Source organism: Enoplosus armatus, chromosome 5 (genome assembly GCF_043641665.1).
Source record: "Enoplosus armatus isolate fEnoArm2 chromosome 5, fEnoArm2.hap1, whole genome shotgun sequence".
Classification (NCBI taxonomy): Eukaryota; Metazoa; Chordata; class Actinopteri; order Centrarchiformes; family Enoplosidae; genus Enoplosus; species Enoplosus armatus.
In genome coordinates, this window is record NC_092184.1 from 9199587 (window position 1) to 9218621 (window position 19035).

General features: G+C 38.4%; 5 protein-coding genes across 5 annotated transcripts; 2 read left to right on the top strand and 3 right to left on the bottom strand.

Annotated features, from left to right (window-relative positions):
* Positions 1–2134: 2134 nt before the first annotated feature.
* Positions 2135–3067, bottom strand: LOC139285595 (olfactory receptor 1M1-like). The gene has a single exon (XM_070906184.1). It carries the CDS (start codon positions 3065–3067, stop codon positions 2135–2137), a length of 933 nt encoding a protein of 310 aa, XP_070762285.1.
* Positions 3068–4784: 1717 nt separating this feature from the next.
* LOC139285589 (olfactory receptor 52B2-like) lies at positions 4785–5723 on the bottom strand. The gene has a single exon (XM_070906178.1). It carries the CDS (start codon positions 5721–5723, stop codon positions 4785–4787), a length of 939 nt encoding a protein of 312 aa, XP_070762279.1.
* A 3283-nt stretch (positions 5724–9006) lies between these two features.
* LOC139285409 (olfactory receptor 52N4-like) lies at positions 9007–9945 on the top strand. The gene has a single exon (XM_070905974.1). It carries the CDS (start codon positions 9007–9009, stop codon positions 9943–9945), a length of 939 nt encoding a protein of 312 aa, XP_070762075.1.
* A 2000-nt stretch (positions 9946–11945) lies between these two features.
* Positions 11946–15379, bottom strand: chrna10a (cholinergic receptor, nicotinic, alpha 10a). The gene is made up of 5 exons (XM_070906171.1): positions 15319–15379; positions 14181–14326; positions 13895–14049; positions 12735–13267; positions 11946–12646 (listed from the first exon to the last, which is right to left on the bottom strand). The coding sequence occupies exons 1-5, from the start codon at positions 15377–15379 to the stop codon at positions 11946–11948; spliced, it is 1596 nt and encodes a 531-aa protein (XP_070762272.1).
* A 1071-nt stretch (positions 15380–16450) lies between these two features.
* LOC139285632 (post-GPI attachment to proteins factor 2-like) lies at positions 16451–17941 on the top strand. The gene is made up of 5 exons (XM_070906227.1): positions 16451–16627; positions 16713–16962; positions 17316–17422; positions 17522–17630; positions 17811–17941. The coding sequence occupies exons 1-5, from the start codon at positions 16460–16462 to the stop codon at positions 17939–17941; spliced, it is 765 nt and encodes a 254-aa protein (XP_070762328.1). The 5' UTR covers positions 16451–16459.
* Positions 17942–19035: the final 1094 nt, after the last annotated feature.

The window sequence follows — 19035 nt, forward strand, 5'->3', positions numbered from 1 at the left end:
GCTTCATCCAAGTTTGGTCTGCAACAAATAGGAAAGTATGTGAAGAGAGGAGTGCCACACAGCAGACAGCCATTGTGGATGCCCTGGTCATCTTTTCCCTCAATACTTTTCATCCTCAATATGGACAACCATTCATCCTCAATACGGATCAGTGGCATTGATACAGGGGCTGTGCTACATGTAGCTTTGGTGATTCCTGATGGCAGAAAGTCATGGCATACCACAGCAAGTCAGTGGTATTCTGCATTTCATAGACTACTTCAGCTGCCTTCACTTCGCAGTCAGGACTCACCACTCTGCCTTGCAGTGGCTGATGTCTTTTAGCAAGCTGGCTAGAGGAATTACCAACATATGATGATACACAGGGTGCAAGGCAAGACATGAAAATGCAAATGCTCTCTGCACCACGCCCCCGGAGTAATGATGGTTGCTGCCACTGCAATAAACAGGAAGCACGGGACAGAGATATGTTAGTCCGTATCAGAGCACAGCCATTCCCTTGTGACAGCAGGTCACAAAGAAGAAGAGCTATTAAACAAACAAGTAAAAGGTAAAGGTCACAAAAAATTAATAATTAATTTTTGCAACACCCTTGGAGTAGCTGGAAAATACATTGTCACAAAGCTGAAAACGGCTGTTTTTCTTAGTTAATGAAAGGTTGACTTTTTAGAGTTACGTGGGACATCGACGCTACAAACATTTAATGAGCTTATATATGAATATGATGCATTGCTGTAGATTAAACTACCCAGCAGCATATAAAGTAGTTCAATTAGCGCTGTAAAATGCAACATACACATTAATGCACCAGTAATATTAATCATAAACAAAATGTATAAAAGTAGAAAACAACTGAAAGGTAAAAAATAAATGCAAAAATTAGGGCAATGATTTATAGCACTTCTCTCACGGTGGCAGTTAGACCAGTGGTGAGCTGGCTGAGTGGGATCTGAGATCATTTTTTATCCTCTTTCAACAGTTCATTTTTGCATCTCATCAGGGACATACACTGGTCTGAGAAGCCCAGTGAGCAGCTAAAGAGATATCTGAGTATGTATAGATGTACTTTTATTTACAAAACATTTTCTTCCCTCACTGAAAATCTTTTCCATCCATCACTTTTTTGATTTGTACACTCTAACTTCAAGTATTTCCTGTTGAATAAATGGTTTGGTTTGACAAAGGAATTAGAGGAGGATTGTAAATAAAGAATGATTTGTATAGTTGACAGTGTTTATTACATATATTTGTTTGCTCTTTAAATCAGTGTTCTCAATTACTGAAATAATAGACTATGTGTCTCAACACAGTCAAACTTGCCACTGAATTTACTTTTATTCCCGTATCAAGGACACAGGAAAGGGCTGCACATATCTCAGTGTTTCATTTCAGCATCGGTTATTCCTCTTATAGTGCGCATACAATATATAACAATATACAATATAAGAAAATATCAAATCACATGTCATATCGCACGTTTTGTGCCATTTATCATCAAATTGATTACAGACGTTTCACACAGAGCGTAAGCACACACTCAAAGGATTTGATTTAATTTACTTTTAATTGTAAAAGACAATAAATATATATACTTTTTTAAATTCCACATAAGTTCCATTGTAAAGGAAAATAAATGTGTTTTTCATTTCCACATCGGACACAATGGCATTACATTACAAAGTTTCACACAGAGCAGAATGTATATATATATATATTCTTTTTTTTTTAATTCAAATGTGAATGCATGTGCAGCTGTTTTATTTATCGCAATGATTTTCAGCAATCATCCAGTTCTGAAAGGTTCTGTCACTTTTAATTACCTCTCTCATATCTCATATTAGTTATTGTCATCATATTTCTTATCATGTATTAAAATGACTTACAGTAGAAATCTGAGGAAGAGAAATTACCTCAGCTGCTTCATGTGATACATTTTAAAAAGGTTAGATAATTCACATAGTGAAAGAAAACATGACATTTTTGTATGCAGACTATTTTTGCTGAAAGGATTAAATTATTCTGGATTTGCAAGTCGCCTTTAGTTTAGGCTCTACATAAATATACATTTGAAAAATAAAGGTGAATGTAAAATATTTCATAGGAAAGCTGAAACCGAAAACTGTGGTCACAGCTTTCATGAACCTACATTTCTTTTTAGGAACAGTTTTATGTTCTGCTTGAGTTCTGTGCTTTTCAATCCATATATAAGCGGGTCCAAAAAAGGGGGGAAAACTAAAACTGACACACCAAGACCCCTTCTCAGAAAAGGGGATACACTCTCAATGCGATGAGAAATGAGTGTAACCATAGTATTGATTTGTAGAATTAGGAAAACCAATAAGTGCGAGCTACACGTCTGCATGGCTTTTCGCCGGGCATCAGGCTGATTAGTCTTGATGCATGTACGCAGAATCTGTGCATATGTGTACAATATTATTGACAATGGTCCACCTTGGAGGAGGACTACAGAGGCCAGTCCATAGTAGTTGTTCACTTTGGTGTCCTCACAAGCAAGTTTCAATAATGACGGGTTGTTACAGTACAAATCCACAATATTTGTCCTGCAAATTTTGAACCGTGCAAGCATCGAAATCAACGTGACTATTATTGAGAAATTTATTAACCATATTAAAATAATAATTCTAACTAAGCTATGTGGACTCATGATGGTGTTATACCTCAAAGGACAACATATGGCAATATATCTGTCATATGCCATGGCACTCAAAATCAGCAAGTTTCCTGTACCATAAACATGAATCAAAAAAGCCTGAGTAACACACACAGGATGGGAAATCAGTCTGTTCTGTGTCGCAATGCTGAAAACAAGCTGAGGAAAAAAAGCCGTAGCACCCACCATGTCACTAATGGGCAAGTTGAACAGCAGGATGAACATGGGCTTGTGTAGCTTTTTGCTCCAAGCAATAGTTGTTAATACCAACAAGTTGAAAAACATAATTAACAGATATGTTAAAGTCCCAAACAAAAAGGCTGGGTAAATATATACATCAGATAAGCCTAGTGTTTCCAATGTTAGTAACACAGCAGAAGATGCATTTGTGTACATAATTGTAGTTACTGTACACTATAATGTTGTTGTTACTGTTGGCTCTTCTGTCAACGTTTGCCACCTGAAAAAAAGAAAAACATTATAGATATTGTCCCTAAGAACAAACAATCTTAGATTAAGTACCTTGGAATAATTCAGCTGTGCCTCTGATATCTTACCTGTGGCAATATGTTATCCTGTTCTCACCTGCAGTGTAACTGTGCTATATGGTGTAATGTAAAAGACTTTGCCTCTTAGTGGCATTTCAGCACAAGGATAGCCAGTGATATATAGGGAAAACATGTATGATGTAACGCAGTTTCAAAATAGTTGCCTTTTGTTTTGTGCCATCTGTGGGACAGCAGAGGGTTAACCTCTTGCAGCAGTCTCACATTAATAGCATCAAACACAATTGACAATTGACAATTTCCCCCCGGGGATCAATAAAGTATTTCTGATCAAACATGTGTTGAATGTGTGCTGAGCGTGCTCAGAAACACTTCTTTCCAGTGTTATGTGAAGATGATGGAGTATCTAAAATATTCAAATCAATCTCATGTTTTACTCAGATTTTAAAAATGTTTTTACTGAGTGTTTAAAAGAATTGAAAAGGACTCGACAGAGGACCGATGCTGGTTTTATTGATGGTTGACAATTGTTTTATCCACGGTTTTCCATTTTTTTTTATCTGTATATATACAGTTTTCATCTGACTTTAATCTGAGTTTAATATGTGATACTATGAAAATTAAATGTATGTTGTGTCATTGATTGTGCTGTTTTTCATTATTCATTTGTTTTCATTAAATGACTGAATAACAAGTGTGTTTCGGAATATGCAGATTTTATTAATGGACCACACAGTAAACATCAGCACATCTTATACATATTGTACGTATATTTGTTTGTTCTGGATTCTGCAATTACTACAGTGGGAATAATGGATGTCAAGTTATTTGCACTTTAGACACCAGGTAGCAGTGGTGCATGGAGTGCATGATAAGTAAACAAAAATGTTTCTTAAGGAGATGGCTACAAAGGTCACTCTTCTTTTACAGAAAACAATATTTAGATTTACATTCAAATGTGAAGAGGACAAGAACGAGTAAAGAACATATCCAGCTAAATATTCAAGGCAGTTTTACTTTTAAAATGGTTTAAATGAAAATGTAATTTCAAGGATTACATGGTAGACTATGTGCATTATGAGACTAATATCTCCATTTATAATTATTCACCAGTGCGCTTAAACAACACAAAGCACTCTGCACAACAAAAGAAACACAAAAGAAGAGATCACAATAACAAGAACAACGTAGTCAAGTAACATAATTTTATGATTGCAGGAAGATACACACAGTTTCACCCAGTTTCATCTCATCATTATCATTGTGAGACTCAACACATTGACTGGGCTAAATATCCCCACTTTAAACTGTTTTGGGGTTTTTTACCGCAAGTTGTATTGAGGAAGATCTATATTAACAAAAACATCAGTCAATGTAAAATGTCCTGTCCCACACTAGAAAACAGCATTTCCCAATGAACAAAACTGTTGAAAGTGATTTTAGTTTGTGTTCAAGTTCATGCGCTTGTTATGGATCCATGCATAGTTGATATTGTTTCCACAACATTGTTGACACAATGTGACAGAGTGCTCCTCAACAGTGTTGTGATGGTGACTGCAGTTCAAAAAGACAAAAATTCAGAGCTGTTAACTGCATTGTGCAAAGATTTAGACGGATACTCTGCTCGTTTTGAAGACTGTCAGGAGAGTGTTTCGTATTTCACTTGTGTACAGTCCATATACAATTGGGTTAAGAAGTGGAGGTATTAGAAAGATTAGCATGCCCATTATCTTTTGCAAGTCAGCTGAGACATTTTTGAACCTATGAGATAAAATTGTGAAAGTTCCCACAACCTCAAATATGACCAATATGAGAATCTGCGCAACACACGTGTTGACAGCTTTTACCTTTGCTTCAGACCTCCTTGTAACCACACATGTGATCAGAATCTTCACATAGGAAAATGCCTGAACAGACACACTTACAGCTTGCATGACAGCTGTGTTAAACAACCCTATGATATTATTGAGTGTCGTGTTTCCACATGTGAGCTTCAGCAGAGATGGGTTATCACAGAACACATTCATAATAAGAGATTTGCACCTGGGAAGCCTCGCCTGCAAAGAGAACAATGACACAATCAAGACAAAGTCAAGACCCCAAACTAGAGAGATAATATAAATAACGACTCTGGGTGTCATGATAGAGCTGTAGCGTAACGGCATGCAGATGGCAACATAACGATCAAAAGACATTGCAGCAAGAATAAACAAAATTCCACCACCATACATGTGGAGCAAGAATGCTTGTAAAACACAGAGAGGATAGGAAACCTTATTTGTCTCTGTAACAATGTCTGAAAGTATTTTTGGTAGCATTGCTGTTACGCCAATCAGATCATTGAGGGGAAGACTGAACAGGATGAAATACATGGGCTTGTGAAGGTTCCTCTTCAGAATGATCAAAGTCAATAACGTCAGGTTGCAAAAAACACCAAAAACATAAATCACAATACCAAGAAAAAATATGGGATACTTTCCTCCAGGTAGAATAACAAAAGGGTCCAGAGTTAACTCAGAGCTGAACCCAAAAGATTCATTTCCCATTTTCATTAATTGTTAAGAAGAAAAACAGCAATGAAGTGTCATTATTGGAAAGTGAGTCAATGTCTAAAGCAGTCAGACAACAAGTCACTTGCAAAGTAGTGCTGCATGAAATGTTGAGAACTGCCCTGACCTCCTTGCTCTATTTATTGTTGCCGTAACCATAACTTTTATGTTATGTCATCTTTTGCCTCTGGGATTGTCAGTGGCTGTCAATTACTATAAGTATACAGTTCTGAGAAAGAGAAACAAACCTATGAAGCCCAGCAGGTATTAAAGGTAAAATAATTTTTTTAAATCATATTTTTTTTGTTTGTTCCTCAGAAGTCATTTGTACCCTCAAACCTTACTTATTTTATTTTAATAGAAAAAATGTTTTGCCTAAAACAATTACTAGAAGTGTGTCCTCAAATTATTTAATTACAATTAAGTTATTGTACTATAGCAGAAGGAACTAAAGTTATGGATTGTTGTGGCTAGTTAGTGGTGGTGTAAAAGGCTTTATTAGCAGTAGCTGCCCTCAAATTACTGAATGAATTCCCAGAAAATTGGTAAGATAAGACAAGATGAGAAGAGGTGATGATTACAATGGCAGCACAAGGAAAAGGCTAAAGGTAAAGAAACAGATAAAGAACAATTTAAAATGACATAGATCATGACAAGAATAATGGACGAACAGTAAGTCCATTAGGACACTAGAGTGTGTATCATCATTGCAGCTACTCCAAATGAGACTGACGTAGTTTTTGGAAGTGCAGAGCTGTGCCTGATGTGATGACCAACTGTATTCAAACACAAAGAGAAATGGTTGACCTTATTAAAGAACACACATCGTCTATATCAAGACGACAAAGAGGCTTTCTGTGGCAATATGCGGTTTATGATACACATAATGTATGTGGGCCTTTATGATGATGAGTGCTGTCGATCCCAACAGGTGCAGAAATGATGGTACCAAATGTCAGAGGCCTATTACTGGCCCTTATGATAATTGTCTTTTATTTGACATTACAACATGTCTGTAGGTATAAACATTTTTGGTTTTTCTTAATTACCATATTTACTGTAACACAATCTCTACACTGTGGTACAATCAATCAAAAGAGGCTTTGCTGTTTATATTTTATATTTATTTATCATTATTATCATTTATGTTTTTTATTGTATAGATCCAGCTATATAGTTGACCGTCTTTTTAATGGTGGACTATATGAAATCCACATTTTGGACAGTACTGCAGGGAAGACCTGACATCTTCTCTTCTTAAGTTTCCATTACTTTGAAAAGGCTGTATTGGTATCACACAACAGGAATACTGGAAATTATCTTATCAAACTTTTCAACCAAAGGACTACTTCAATTATATCATGTAACTAGATACATTACAAACAGGCAGAGTTACATCAGCGAGATGCATCATTACTTTGTCAAAACACATTTATTAATGAGCTCCTTTGAGATATAATTTAATGATGTGTTATTAACTGTCTCACATTGTAATTAATCCCTGGACAATTAGTAAACCTCCAGTTGATAATGAGATTCCTTGTTGTTTCCTAATGAAGAACGTTTGTTTATTAACTCCCAAGAGAGGCAGCAGCATGTGAGGTTGCATGTGACATTACAACATGTAAACATTTGATTCCTTAACGTTAATTATTAAGCGTGTTATTATGGAAAACATTGAAACAGATTAAATTCACAGTGGACGGTTAAGTACCTCAACACAGTCTTTGTTTTGTGTTTTTCTTTCTCTCCATTCGTCTGCAATGTTGTGTACAAAATCCACAATTGTTGTGTTGTTGTCAATGAATGTGTGAAATGGCTCAATAGATTAGAAATGTATAACATATCAGAATTGTACAGTTCAGCTTTTTCATATTTGTTTATGCATCCTAGAGGAAAAGTACCAATTAAATTAGCACTGAAGTGGTCAAATCAGGCCTTCGGGAACAAGGGCCTTGTTCGTGCACACGGAAGGGCTGCTAGGACATTAGGAAAGACTAATCATCTCACCCAAGAGAGATGGACATGATGGACCCTTGATTTGCTTTGATAATTAATTTGACCTGCTAATTACTTTCTGTGGTCTTTCTCCTGTACACTTTACAACAACTGGAGTATAATCAAAAACTTTTCTTTAGAGTTTGCACGTTCTTTGTGTTGTGTTATGTTTGCATGAGCTTCGTCCCTACCCAAACACATTCAGGTTCGGTTCATCTGTCTTTGGAGAAAGGCCTAAATGCCCAGTGTATATGAGTGTATGATGGTTGACAGTATAACGTTTTTATTTACCAAAATGTATATTTCTGTATCCTCTATAAACTATATTGTAACCTGTAGTACTTATCATGACAGTGTGATGTCTCACAATTCTGGTGTTCAGACTCCTGCAGGGTTTTAGGTCATTTCATTCTTGCAACTTTTCAATGTGTATAAAGTCAAATGAAACGCTTTCCCTGTATGTTGACTTTATTTTGAAAATGTCTTAAAGAATTACGTCGACTGTGATGCACATTGACTTGAATTAAGACGGACATGCTTGACTAGCCCTAGACTCTTCAACATGTGTCCAAACTAGAGATTTCTATGCCTATACATGTGGGATCACATGTACAGTACAAAGGGCCTACCCCTTGTTAAACACTGGAGCTCTAATGGGGGGGCATCGATTTCAAATGTATCAACACTCAAAAACATAAAAGAGATCAAGATCTTGCTGCTGAGACGGGATTCCCTCCTCCACAGGACAGGTACTGTCATCTGGGAGAGCAAACGCTTCAGTGTTATTTCAACACTGTGCCTATGCCTGGCTGTAGGTTTTGTTGTGAATTTATTGTATATATGTACAGGATGAAGGTCAGCATCATTGTGGTGTAACATTTAATGTCACTTTAATATACATGAGGCAACCACTCTGCATCTTTAGACTTAATCTTATGTTTATAATGTAATTGTTCCTGCCTTTACAGAACACATTTAGGTATTTGTACAGGAGAAGGAAACTGAAATGAATAGTCAAAAAAGTAAGTATTGCCTTTACACACAAAGCATTTTTAATTTGCAATTGAATTCACTGTTTTTCTTTTATTCTGATGAGCTATTGTAAGTATTTCATTTATCATTGACATTTCACACAATAAATAACAGAATGGTGCCCAATATGCTACCCAATGTTTGCTATATACGTTTTTTGAAACACATATAGATTTTTTTCCCCACCCATCACTACCAGTAAAGATTCTGAAATGTTTTCTCTTTTAGGTTTTTCATCACATTAAACAGAATGGAAAGCAACATGACAGTTTCAAGCGATATCCTAGAGATCCAAGGCTTTGACATATCTCCAGAGTTCACGTACCCTCTGTTCTTCTTACTGCTATTTGTTTACTTTTGCCTGCTTTTTTCCAATATTGGAGTGCTTGTTCTCATCATCACTGAGAGGAGATTGCACCAGCCGATGTACATCCTCTTTTGTAACCTGTCTGTCAATGATCTAATAGGTAACACAGTCCTACTGCCTCAGCTGATGGCTCACATCATTTCAACAGAGCGGTTTATCACCTACAAACAGTGTGCGGTTCAAGCCTTTTACAGCCACACGTTCGGATCTGCTTCACACATGATTCTGGTCATTATGGCAATTGACAGATATGTGGCGATATGTCACCCCTTGAGGTACAGCTCAATTATGACCACCAAAACTGTGATTGGGCTGTCAGCAACTGCATGGGGGGTGTCATTAGTGCTCGTGTCCGTTCTGATAGGTCTCACAGTGAGGCTGTCCCGCTGTAGATCGGTTATACAAAATGCTTATTGTGACAACGCATCACTGTTCAAGCTTTCTTGTGAGGACGTGTCCATCAACAATATCTATGGACTCTTTTTCACTGTGCTGCTCTTTGGTTGCTCAATTGGAGGCATAGCTGCCACCTACATCAGAATAGCTCTCATCTGCTGGATCAAGAAAAACAAAGAGCTGAATAACAGAGCACTGCAAACCTGCGCGAGCCACCTTGTTCTTTATCTTATTATGCTCTGGTCGGGGTTTTTAACAATCATATTGCATCGTTTCCCTGATTACCCAGATTTAAGGAAGATTGCATATATTTTGTTTCATGTGGTCCCTGCTAACTTAAATCCAGTCATTTATGGAATGCAAACAAGGTCATTGCGGGATAAAATTATCCAAAGTCTGAAATTCAGAAAAGTGACCCCAATCTAATAGCTTCTGTCTTCTGTTCATAATTTGCTCAAGGCTTGAACATTAAGACACGTGTAGCTCATTGTTTTCACTTGTTACACCTGGTCTGTACCTGGAACACAGAGATGTTTTATACACAGATCAAAATTCAAGATACACAGATCAAAATTTCAAAACTCTCATAAACAGGCAAGGAAACACAAGATCTTTGTGTTCTGTTACCAGGTCTATCAGATCTCAACACATCAGATTATCATCATAAAGTGTGAAGACAGCAGAATGAGTGTCCACACTAGTTTCCCTGGCCCCTGTGTGCTAACAAGCTCTCTAACAACATCTTGTGTCTTAATGATAAAACAGCATCAAGGACCTGTTTTGTGTTCGGTTACTAATTTTGATTATTTCAAAGTTCATGAAAATCACTCAAATCACAATTTCTGTTGACCTTGCCTAAACTGTTCCTATGATAAGGAGTATCAATGAGCATACAATTAGAGTATATTCATATAATTTGTACATGTATGTTTTTAATATTTCATGCATCATATTCATTGTATTCACAGCTTATTACTCTTGAAATGTTAATACTGTGTTTCACTACAGTACAACAATACAATACAAAAAACAAAATATATATAAAATATCCAAAATGAACAGCTGTTTGTTTTCTTTGATTGTTTTTTTTTACCTTAATATGGATAACTGATATATAAATTAGTCATATATGTATATGTGAGAATGTGTTACCTGTCATTAAAGAAAACCTGTACAAGTAAAAACTGACCACTACCTCTTCAAGTATATATTATTGACTGCAGTTCTGAGGATGTGATTCGGTCTTGTAGGGACTTGGATGATCTTTTGATGAAAGGTCAACTAGTGGTCTCAACAGGTCTTGTGGTCTAATTAAGTTGCATCTCAGTTTAATTCTGTCTGAAAAACAGTTCTCCAATTCTCTGAACTTTACGATACAAATATCTCAAATAGTTCTTTCCAAATCAAACACTGTTTAAGCATTCTGTTTTCCTTTGGTTCAGATTAAAGAGTCATGGCCCACTTAGCAACATAAAGACCAGGGATAATACACCAAGCAGCCAAGCAAATGGTGGTGATCCCGGGGATTTAACAGATAATCCATGTGGGTTACACTGAGATGTTGTTTTCTCTTATTCTGATTTTATGTACATAACCTAGTCCAGCTGTATCTCTTCACATATCGACTCTTCTGTAAAGTTGGGTGATATTCTCTTTCACTAATTATTGTCATGATACTAAAATTACATTTCCCTCCTCCAATCAATTAATCAGCAATGATATTTATTCATAAAGCACATTTAAAAACAGCAGCAGCTGACCAAAGTGCTGTACAGGTCAGAGAGAAAAATAAATAAATAAATAATAAAGAATGGTCCGGAAGTGGTCCAGACTATTATTACCTCATGCTCATATGTATTTATTTTCAAAATAAAATTAGGAAAACAAAGCCACATTTCCATTATTTTCTGGAAATACAGTATCTGGAACCTCCTCAGTGTTCCTCAGGGCACCATCAGAAGAACAATAAGTCTGTTTTGTGTGTTGTTGGTTTAATTACTGTCCTTTCAAAATAATAGATTGGTTTCAAGGATGTGCACCTTTTACTTTACTTTGTGGACACAATGTGTGTAACAAATAAAAAAAGAAATGGTTTATTTATTCAAAATAAAAGCACAAAATGTATTTCTTGGCTGAGCTTGGCAACTCATGCAGCGTTTGGGATGAAAGTTGGGGAATGCAAGTTGTCAACAACAAAACCCATAAACAGGAAGTTTATCAAAGACCTAATCCTACTTCTAGTTAGGAATGCAGTAGGGTGGATGAATGGACCATTTCTAAGGGATTTGGGGAAATAAACGCAATCTGAATGTTAATTAAATTATTGGATAAAATGTACTTAATGAATGCTGTACTAACCTGTAATAATCTCTGTGTTATGTACACCAATTAACACTGTCATTAAGACAAACTTCTCAGTTCTGCAGTTAGATGGCTTTGCCCATGATGAGAAGGCTCATTAAAAACACCATTATGAAAAATATCCACATGAAGAAGCGGTCTAAAACTTTGGCAACTTTCTTCCACTCCCCAGTCCTTTTCTGTGTGGCCCTCTGATCTCTGTAGCAGTTGGCTATGTACTCAATGTTGCACAGCAGCTGCCTCTCATTGCTGTGGGTGCTGCAGGAAACCTCTCTGTCTTTTCTCTCTCCATCACTCACGCCTCCCTTCCTGCACCTCCTCGGACCCCCCGAATCTCCACAGTCCATGCTTATGAACATGCCGTTCTTCCAAGCGCTGTAGTGGTTGGTAGGGTTCTTCCCCAGGGAGCCTATCGGACTCATCATCTGCTCCATGTCTTCCCTCTCCTCTGCGCTCATGGAGCCACCAGTCTCTTGTCCTCTCTCCATTTTGAAGACACAGTCCTCTCTTCCTGGTCCTGCCTGACCATTCATGGTGCAGTTGGTGTTCTTTACAGTTGGGGGCTCCTGTTTCTCCGGCTGTGGTGACATGCAGTTCTCCCCGACTTCATAAACAAAACACATTCTGGCCATGTGCTGCAGAATGACTTTCTTGGCCCACTTGGGAACAGGCTTGGCATCCGGGCCACAGTGGTGTATGTTCATGATGAAGATGGTCAGGGCAGTGGAGGCAGTGATCATGGTCATCGTTGCAATGTAATACTTTCCTGTGGAAGAAAACAAGACAGGGACGTCAACAAAGAGTCGTAATGCATTGTCATTACACATGTTGGGACCCCATTTTATCGCCCCTACCAATAAGTGGCACATTCTCAGAGGGCGGCATGATCTCTGCAACCAACAGCTGAAAGACAGTGAGCGCCAGCATCACGGTGACACCCAAAGACACCTTCTCTCCAGAGTCAGCCGGCAGGTAGAAACCCAGTGGAGCCAGGAAAGAGATCATCACACATGGGATGAGCAAGTTGAAGACATAAAAGGAAGCTCTTCTCTTCAGTTTCAGCGTGTAGGTCACATCAGGGTAAGGGTCAGCGCAGCAGCCATACAGAATGACGTTCTTCTTAGCCGGCATACCCAGGACTTCCCACTCCACATTTTCCACCAGGTCAGCCAGGTCGGCACTCTCCATGGCGTTCAGGATGTCCAGCTGGTTGCCGTTGTATGTCCAGGAGCCATACGTGAACCTGCACTGCTGCGCGTCGAAGGGGAAGAACGACACGTCTACTTTGCAGGAGCTCTTGGTGATGGCTGGGGAATCCCACATTATCTGGCCATCGTGCCGGATCACCACATTGGTGTCCATGGAGCCAGTGAAGTGGTCATCAGCACTGAAAGACAAAGAAAACTTGTCTGGAAAAAGAAATTAGAGCACATTATTTTCACATTCACACCAAGAGCAAATAGATATGTTAGATACCTTTAAAAATAAATAACTGAAGAACAGTTGTAATGTCCTGGAGAATGATTCAAGAAAGAAACTTGATCAGGATGCAAAGGCACAAGTACACCAACTGAGGGAAGAGTCAACACGTTTAGGAGAGTTGTACATATTCCTCAGTGTTGCGTCTGCATTTCATATCTTTCCAGTAATGCAAAGTGTTTATATGTGTGGTTAGTGTACATAGTATGAGCTGTTATCATAATCAATGTAATGTCATCTGAGGCATCTCTAGGAAATCTTGCTCCCTGGCCCCACACCTTTCTCAGGTGATACTTCCTTCCTCCTTCCTCTTCCTCTTTGTCATAAAAGTGGTCCCTCTGATAGATGTAATTGTAAATCGTGTTAGTCTGTTCTTGTCAGATGGATCAGTTACATTACTGGTGTATAAAAAGCAGACAGAGGCCTGGACACTCCGATAAATAATGCCTTCAAGGAATGTTCAGCTTGTGCCTTTTATACTGACCAAAAGATCAGATAATAATTGAATGACTAACCCAATACCAGTCCGACCTACTTGTTATATAGGACTATATCAGGTCTCCATACATAACTACTAGGTATGCGGATGGTATCGAGTCCATCGTAATCATCTTTATTCCATTTGAGGTATGCATCAACCCACACTTGCCGTATCCATAAATATGCAGTCAAAATTTGGTTTCGCTCATCCTGCAAAACATTGAAAATTATAGAAAATAATTGGCAACAACAGGGAACATACAATAAAAAATATATATTGTGTGGGTATCTGCACAGATTCTTTTCACACATACAATCTTGTGTGCACTGTGGTGTTTTACCATGTCTATGATTTGTGACAGCGTAACCTGCAGGGTCACATTCAGTATGTTGTTTGTGTCCTCCACAGGCCTCAGTGCACTAGTATAGTTGGTGAATAAATCATTCAGGAGCTTTTGAGCGTATTTCCCATGAGCACACCGACAGGCTAAGACAGGGAGAGAAACAATGTGCAGTCATATCACCACAAAGCACCTGTATCTCAGTGTACATTAAATGTTCGTAATTTATAAAAGTCAAAATTAAGTACTTGTTTAAAAGGACATTCTAATGTGATCATTTTTGATCAATCAGTTCATCAACAGCAATGTGGATGCTGGGGCTTGAAGAAAGGTAGAACATGGGATAAAATGGGAATGCATGACAGATGGTGGAGGGGGACAAAGAGGACGTCAGGCTAGATTGCCCTTCCATAAAGCTCTAGAAAGAGATCAGGGAAATCTGCCATTATGTAGCAGCAGAGACTTTCTCTGCTCAGACTGTGTATGTGGAGTTTAGCATGTGTTGATTGAAGCTTAATCCACGGACATACAACATATGAGTATCGAAAAGAGTCTAAACAGGGAGGTTGAACATGTTTTCACATCACATGTGAAAGGTTATTTTAAAAAAGAGCATGATAAATGTCGCTTTTAGATTTAATTGTTCATGTTTTATAAATCAGTTATTCATGACACTTTTACATTCATAAGTCCAAATTACCAGGAAACCTGAAAGGAGATGTATGGACAGTTTTAGAAATGGTAACACTACAATTCATATTCTAACTGGAGCTTGTTTCCAGTGTCAACAATGGATTTGGGCATGCCAGATGTTAACCCTGAAACGCTGTTTCAATAAAGCCTCTGATACAAAGAAGGTCTACGGGATTATGATGACAGCAAATCCCTCAACAACTGGCTCCAAGTTTTGCGGATTCTAGGTAACAGCTTGCGTGGAAGAGGAATGGAAATCTGAGAAGAAATGGATGATCCACAGAATATTGAAATAATGGCATTAATAAAAATGAAATACAACCGATAGACAATATTTTATGCAAATGTAACATCTTTGCTGGCACAGTGTTAGAGAAAGAAAAAAAATAGCCTATATCATGTCAATATTTCAGATCGTATGAGGAAAAATAAAATGGAAACTTACTTGGCAAAATACTGACACACAAAAGAAAGCGAAATAAAGTTTGGATTCTCCATCGTTTCATCTTGCTGAAACTAATTATCTCGATCCAAAGACCATTTGAGCTCCCCTGTGCCCAACGAGTTTCATTCACTCAAAACCAAAAACAGAAGAAGTAAAAGAAAAACAGCTGTGCGACAGCGAACGCAGCTGTGTTGCGTTTGTGAGCTGCAGGGCCGCCAAGTGCAGCGAGAGAGGCGGGGCAGCGGACTGACGGGAGGACCCGGTTCTAACACAACGCTGCCACATGTTAACCCCGTACACACAGCAAGCCACACACACGAGAGTGTCTCTGATGGGGTATGCTACTGAAATAAATGAAAAAACGAAAATAAAAGTCGATCCTTTGTTTGTTATGCTACAGCACCACGGAGAGCTCCCAGCTTCGTCCTTTAATACCAATCAGGCACAAACTCTTTATTTGCGCTTTTTCTTTGTACATTGTGGCTACTTCTTATTAAGAGACACATTTTCTACATTATGCAGCATGTGGTCTGTGATCCGCATCCGCCCAAACGCAGCCGCCTCAGCACTCTCCTCCACTCACTTTCTCTTCCGGGTGCTGATGTTGTCCTCCTGCTCTCTGCCGCACGAGGAGGATGCTGCATCCGCGGGCCTGTTGTCCTCTTCTGGGAGCATTCAGCTGAAATACAGTGGGTGCAAAAAATATAAGATGGCTGGATGATCCCCCAGGTGTTTTTGTTAAGACATTGCACCCTGTCGTTGGTTTTCGGAAAATTCCGGTCCATCCTGCAGCCTGATATAATGAATGTTATTGTGATCGCGTAGTTATTGACAAGCCAGGTGCGGGCAGATTGTGGTAGCAATTGTTGTTATTACCCCTGTAGTGCAGGTAGGTTGATTTCGTTTTTCAGATTTCAGTAAATGCATGCATCTGTATCAAAATGTCCCCAAATAACTGAGTAAATATCGACGTCCTATAGCTGTGCTGACATGTTTTCTCATCTCTTTATGTATATTCCTATGTAGCCTATTTGACTTGGAGAAAGTTGTTCATGCTATATGCATCACACTTGCCTGTGTGTGTGATCGCCTTTGCAAGATAGTGTTTTTAAATCTGACTTTTTCACTGTTTCAGACGAAAATGCTACAAGGCTCAAATATCTTGGGGCATGAGAGGCCCCTGGTCATCAGGGTGTCATTCAGCACCTGTGTTCTTGGTACTGTGTGCCTGCCACTGTTTGGACTGATAACGTGTGTCTTCATATCCTCTGTCTTTCATTTTGAGGACTCTACTGGTACACACTGCCAGGTAATGTGCTTATTTTGCAAACTGAAACTTTTTGGTGCTCCATACATTTTTGAAACTATACTGAATCATTTCTGTGTGTTTTCAGGTTCCTAATTACCTGCCATCCATCAGTGCCTCAATAAGCCTCAGCCCTGAGTGCCACATATGGCGGTTCTGCATCGGACTGCACTCAGCACCGAGGTTCCTGGTGGCGTTCACCTACTTCAAATTCTACAAGACTCGTTTTTCCTCGAAGTTCCCCGAGAGGCCGCTCAGCTGCTTGAACCTGGCCTTCTCTATTTCTGAAAACCTCGGCCTCTTGCTCCTCACATACGTATCATCCAGTGAAACGTACTGTGAGTAATTCACAGTTTAGTTACTCGTATTGGAGAGGTTGTATTCAAGCCTTTGTTTTTAATTAAGCTTTAATTTACCTCCTAAATTAACTGAGATTTTCATTTGATTTTAAATGTGTTGGAAGGCTTTGATAAAGCCTCATTTCTATCCTAAACTCTTCATTCAGTATTCATTTTCAGCAAAATAGAAAACCTTGATGGGCGTACACTAAATTAAAAAACAAAGTATTACACTTTTAGCTGTTTTAAGCACAATACAGAGTTGAGTCACTGTAACAAGCAGGGTGATGCAATTTATTATCACAATTACTGTCCTTTACTGACCAGATTTCCCTCTCTCTTTGTATATTTAGTTGTACATAAGGAAGGTTTTGTCCTCTTCATTGTCAGTTCCCTTATCCACATGCTGATAACCTGCCGTTTATGGAAGACTATTAAGAAGTATTCATTAAGTCCTGAGGTAAGAAACACCATATCCCACACTACATGACTGAAATCCCTCGTCTCATTTGTAGTATTTCAGTCCATTTCAGTCTCACTGTTTTTTTCTCCTTTATAGGATGCCAAGTCTCACCATTGGAAAGTGCGTTTCTTACTTCTCAACGCATCCTTCTGTGCTTTTGCCGGGTTCTTCTATTGGAAACACAACATGTACTGTGAATCAGGGAGTAAGTAATAAATCAGTTTGATCCTTTTGGTTTCATCTGTAAGGGTCGTTAAACGTGCTTAATGGAGAATGACGCAAAATTCAAAAGCATGTTAGTCATATGAACAGTAATGTAACTTTGTAGCTGCAAAATGCTGACCAGAACATATCTTTATCATATACCTGTTTCTTCTTTTCACAGGTTATACATTGTTCGCCCTGTTTGAGTATCTAGTGGTCTTCTCCAACATGGCCTTCCATCTCACAGCAGTGTGGGACTTTAAGAGCCGGGAGGTCATGGTCATTTCATCCTCTGAAGATAAAGACTTCTGACTAGAAACACAAGGACTAAGTGCTAAATGTGCAACCACTCAACCACCTGATGATAGCAGCCTTGATCCTGCCCATGAGGAAGAGTGGGATGAAGGCCTTTTCCATATATTTCTGTGATGACAGAATCTTTAGAGGGTGTAGATATAAGACAAGTTTGAACAAAAGATATGCACATGTGCTACTGTATGGTCTATTCAGTTAGATGTAAGTGCATTTTTTTTGCCTCAGTGTCTCATTCATGGATGCCTTCACCTAAATACAGTTTATGTAATGTGAAATTTCAACTTTTATACAATACACAAAAACAATGTGTGGTCATACTCTATGTGTGCCAAAGTAAAGTGACAGTTCTTCAAGTATGCTCGGCTTTCATTTTGAAATACAAAATGGGCGAAAATGTCTGTAAATGATTTAGTAGGGAGTGCAGTCGTGGAAAGCAGGGTGTCCATGTGACCTTCCCTTTGAGCATTCACAATTTTGTGCCTCAGACAGTTTCCCCACACACAAACAAGTATTGAGACCACTGTTGTGAAAATACTTTGTCTTTAGTAATGCTTAGATTTAAATTTGTTTATATTACAACATTATCTAAGTTTTTAATATTTTTGATTGTTTGCAGTTGAAATTTATGCAACAGTTTTCAAATGTGAATTCTCCGTACTCTATGTGGCCATAATGCTCTGTTGTTGATCTGCTGCAGGTATTATGATCACACACTGCTTACCTAACTGTGACCTAAAAGTTAATGCTGCTGGATAAAAACTCAGTGGCCCACTGGTCATGTACAAACACAAATCACTGTTTCACAGTTTCATTAATAGTTCTAACAGCACATATGAGCTACGTGTACTCAATATATATATATATATATATATATATATATATATATATATATATATATATTAGATATGAGAGTGTGCTATACACCATAACAAAATTGCAATGCTCTGAAGCCTCTTTTCATACTCCCCCCTGAAATCCGACCCTGATGATGCAAGTACTGGCCAAGCACCAGCAAGAAGTCTCATTTTGGCCACAAGGACCTTGACTTGTAACAACAAAACCCAGAAAACAGTATTTTTACTTCCTGCAGT

Coding starts and splice junctions, on each gene's coding strand:
- LOC139285595 (XM_070906184.1), bottom strand. CDS start 3,067: ATGTACACAAATGCATCTTCTGCTGTGTTACTAACATTGGAAACACTA.
- LOC139285589 (XM_070906178.1), bottom strand. CDS start 5,723: ATGGGAAATGAATCTTTTGGGTTCAGCTCTGAGTTAACTCTGGACCCT.
- LOC139285409 (XM_070905974.1), top strand. CDS start 9,007: ATGGAAAGCAACATGACAGTTTCAAGCGATATCCTAGAGATCCAAGGC.
- chrna10a (XM_070906171.1), bottom strand. CDS start 15,379: ATGAAACGATGGAGAATCCAAACTTTATTTCGCTTTCTTTTGTGTGTC. Junction 14,050..14,180: donor TGTCACAAATCATAGACATG/GTAAAACACCAC, acceptor AATGTTTTGCAG/GATGAGCGAAACCAAATTTT. Junction 12,647..12,734: donor TGAGAATGTGCCACTTATTG/GTAGGGGCGATA, acceptor TTTCTTCCACAG/GAAAGTATTACATTGCAACG.
- LOC139285632 (XM_070906227.1), top strand. CDS start 16,460: ATGCTACAAGGCTCAAATATCTTGGGGCATGAGAGGCCCCTGGTCATC. Junction 16,628..16,712: donor CTACTGGTACACACTGCCAG/GTAATGTGCTTA, acceptor GTGTGTTTTCAG/GTTCCTAATTACCTGCCATC. Junction 17,423..17,521: donor AGTATTCATTAAGTCCTGAG/GTAAGAAACACC, acceptor TCTCCTTTATAG/GATGCCAAGTCTCACCATTG.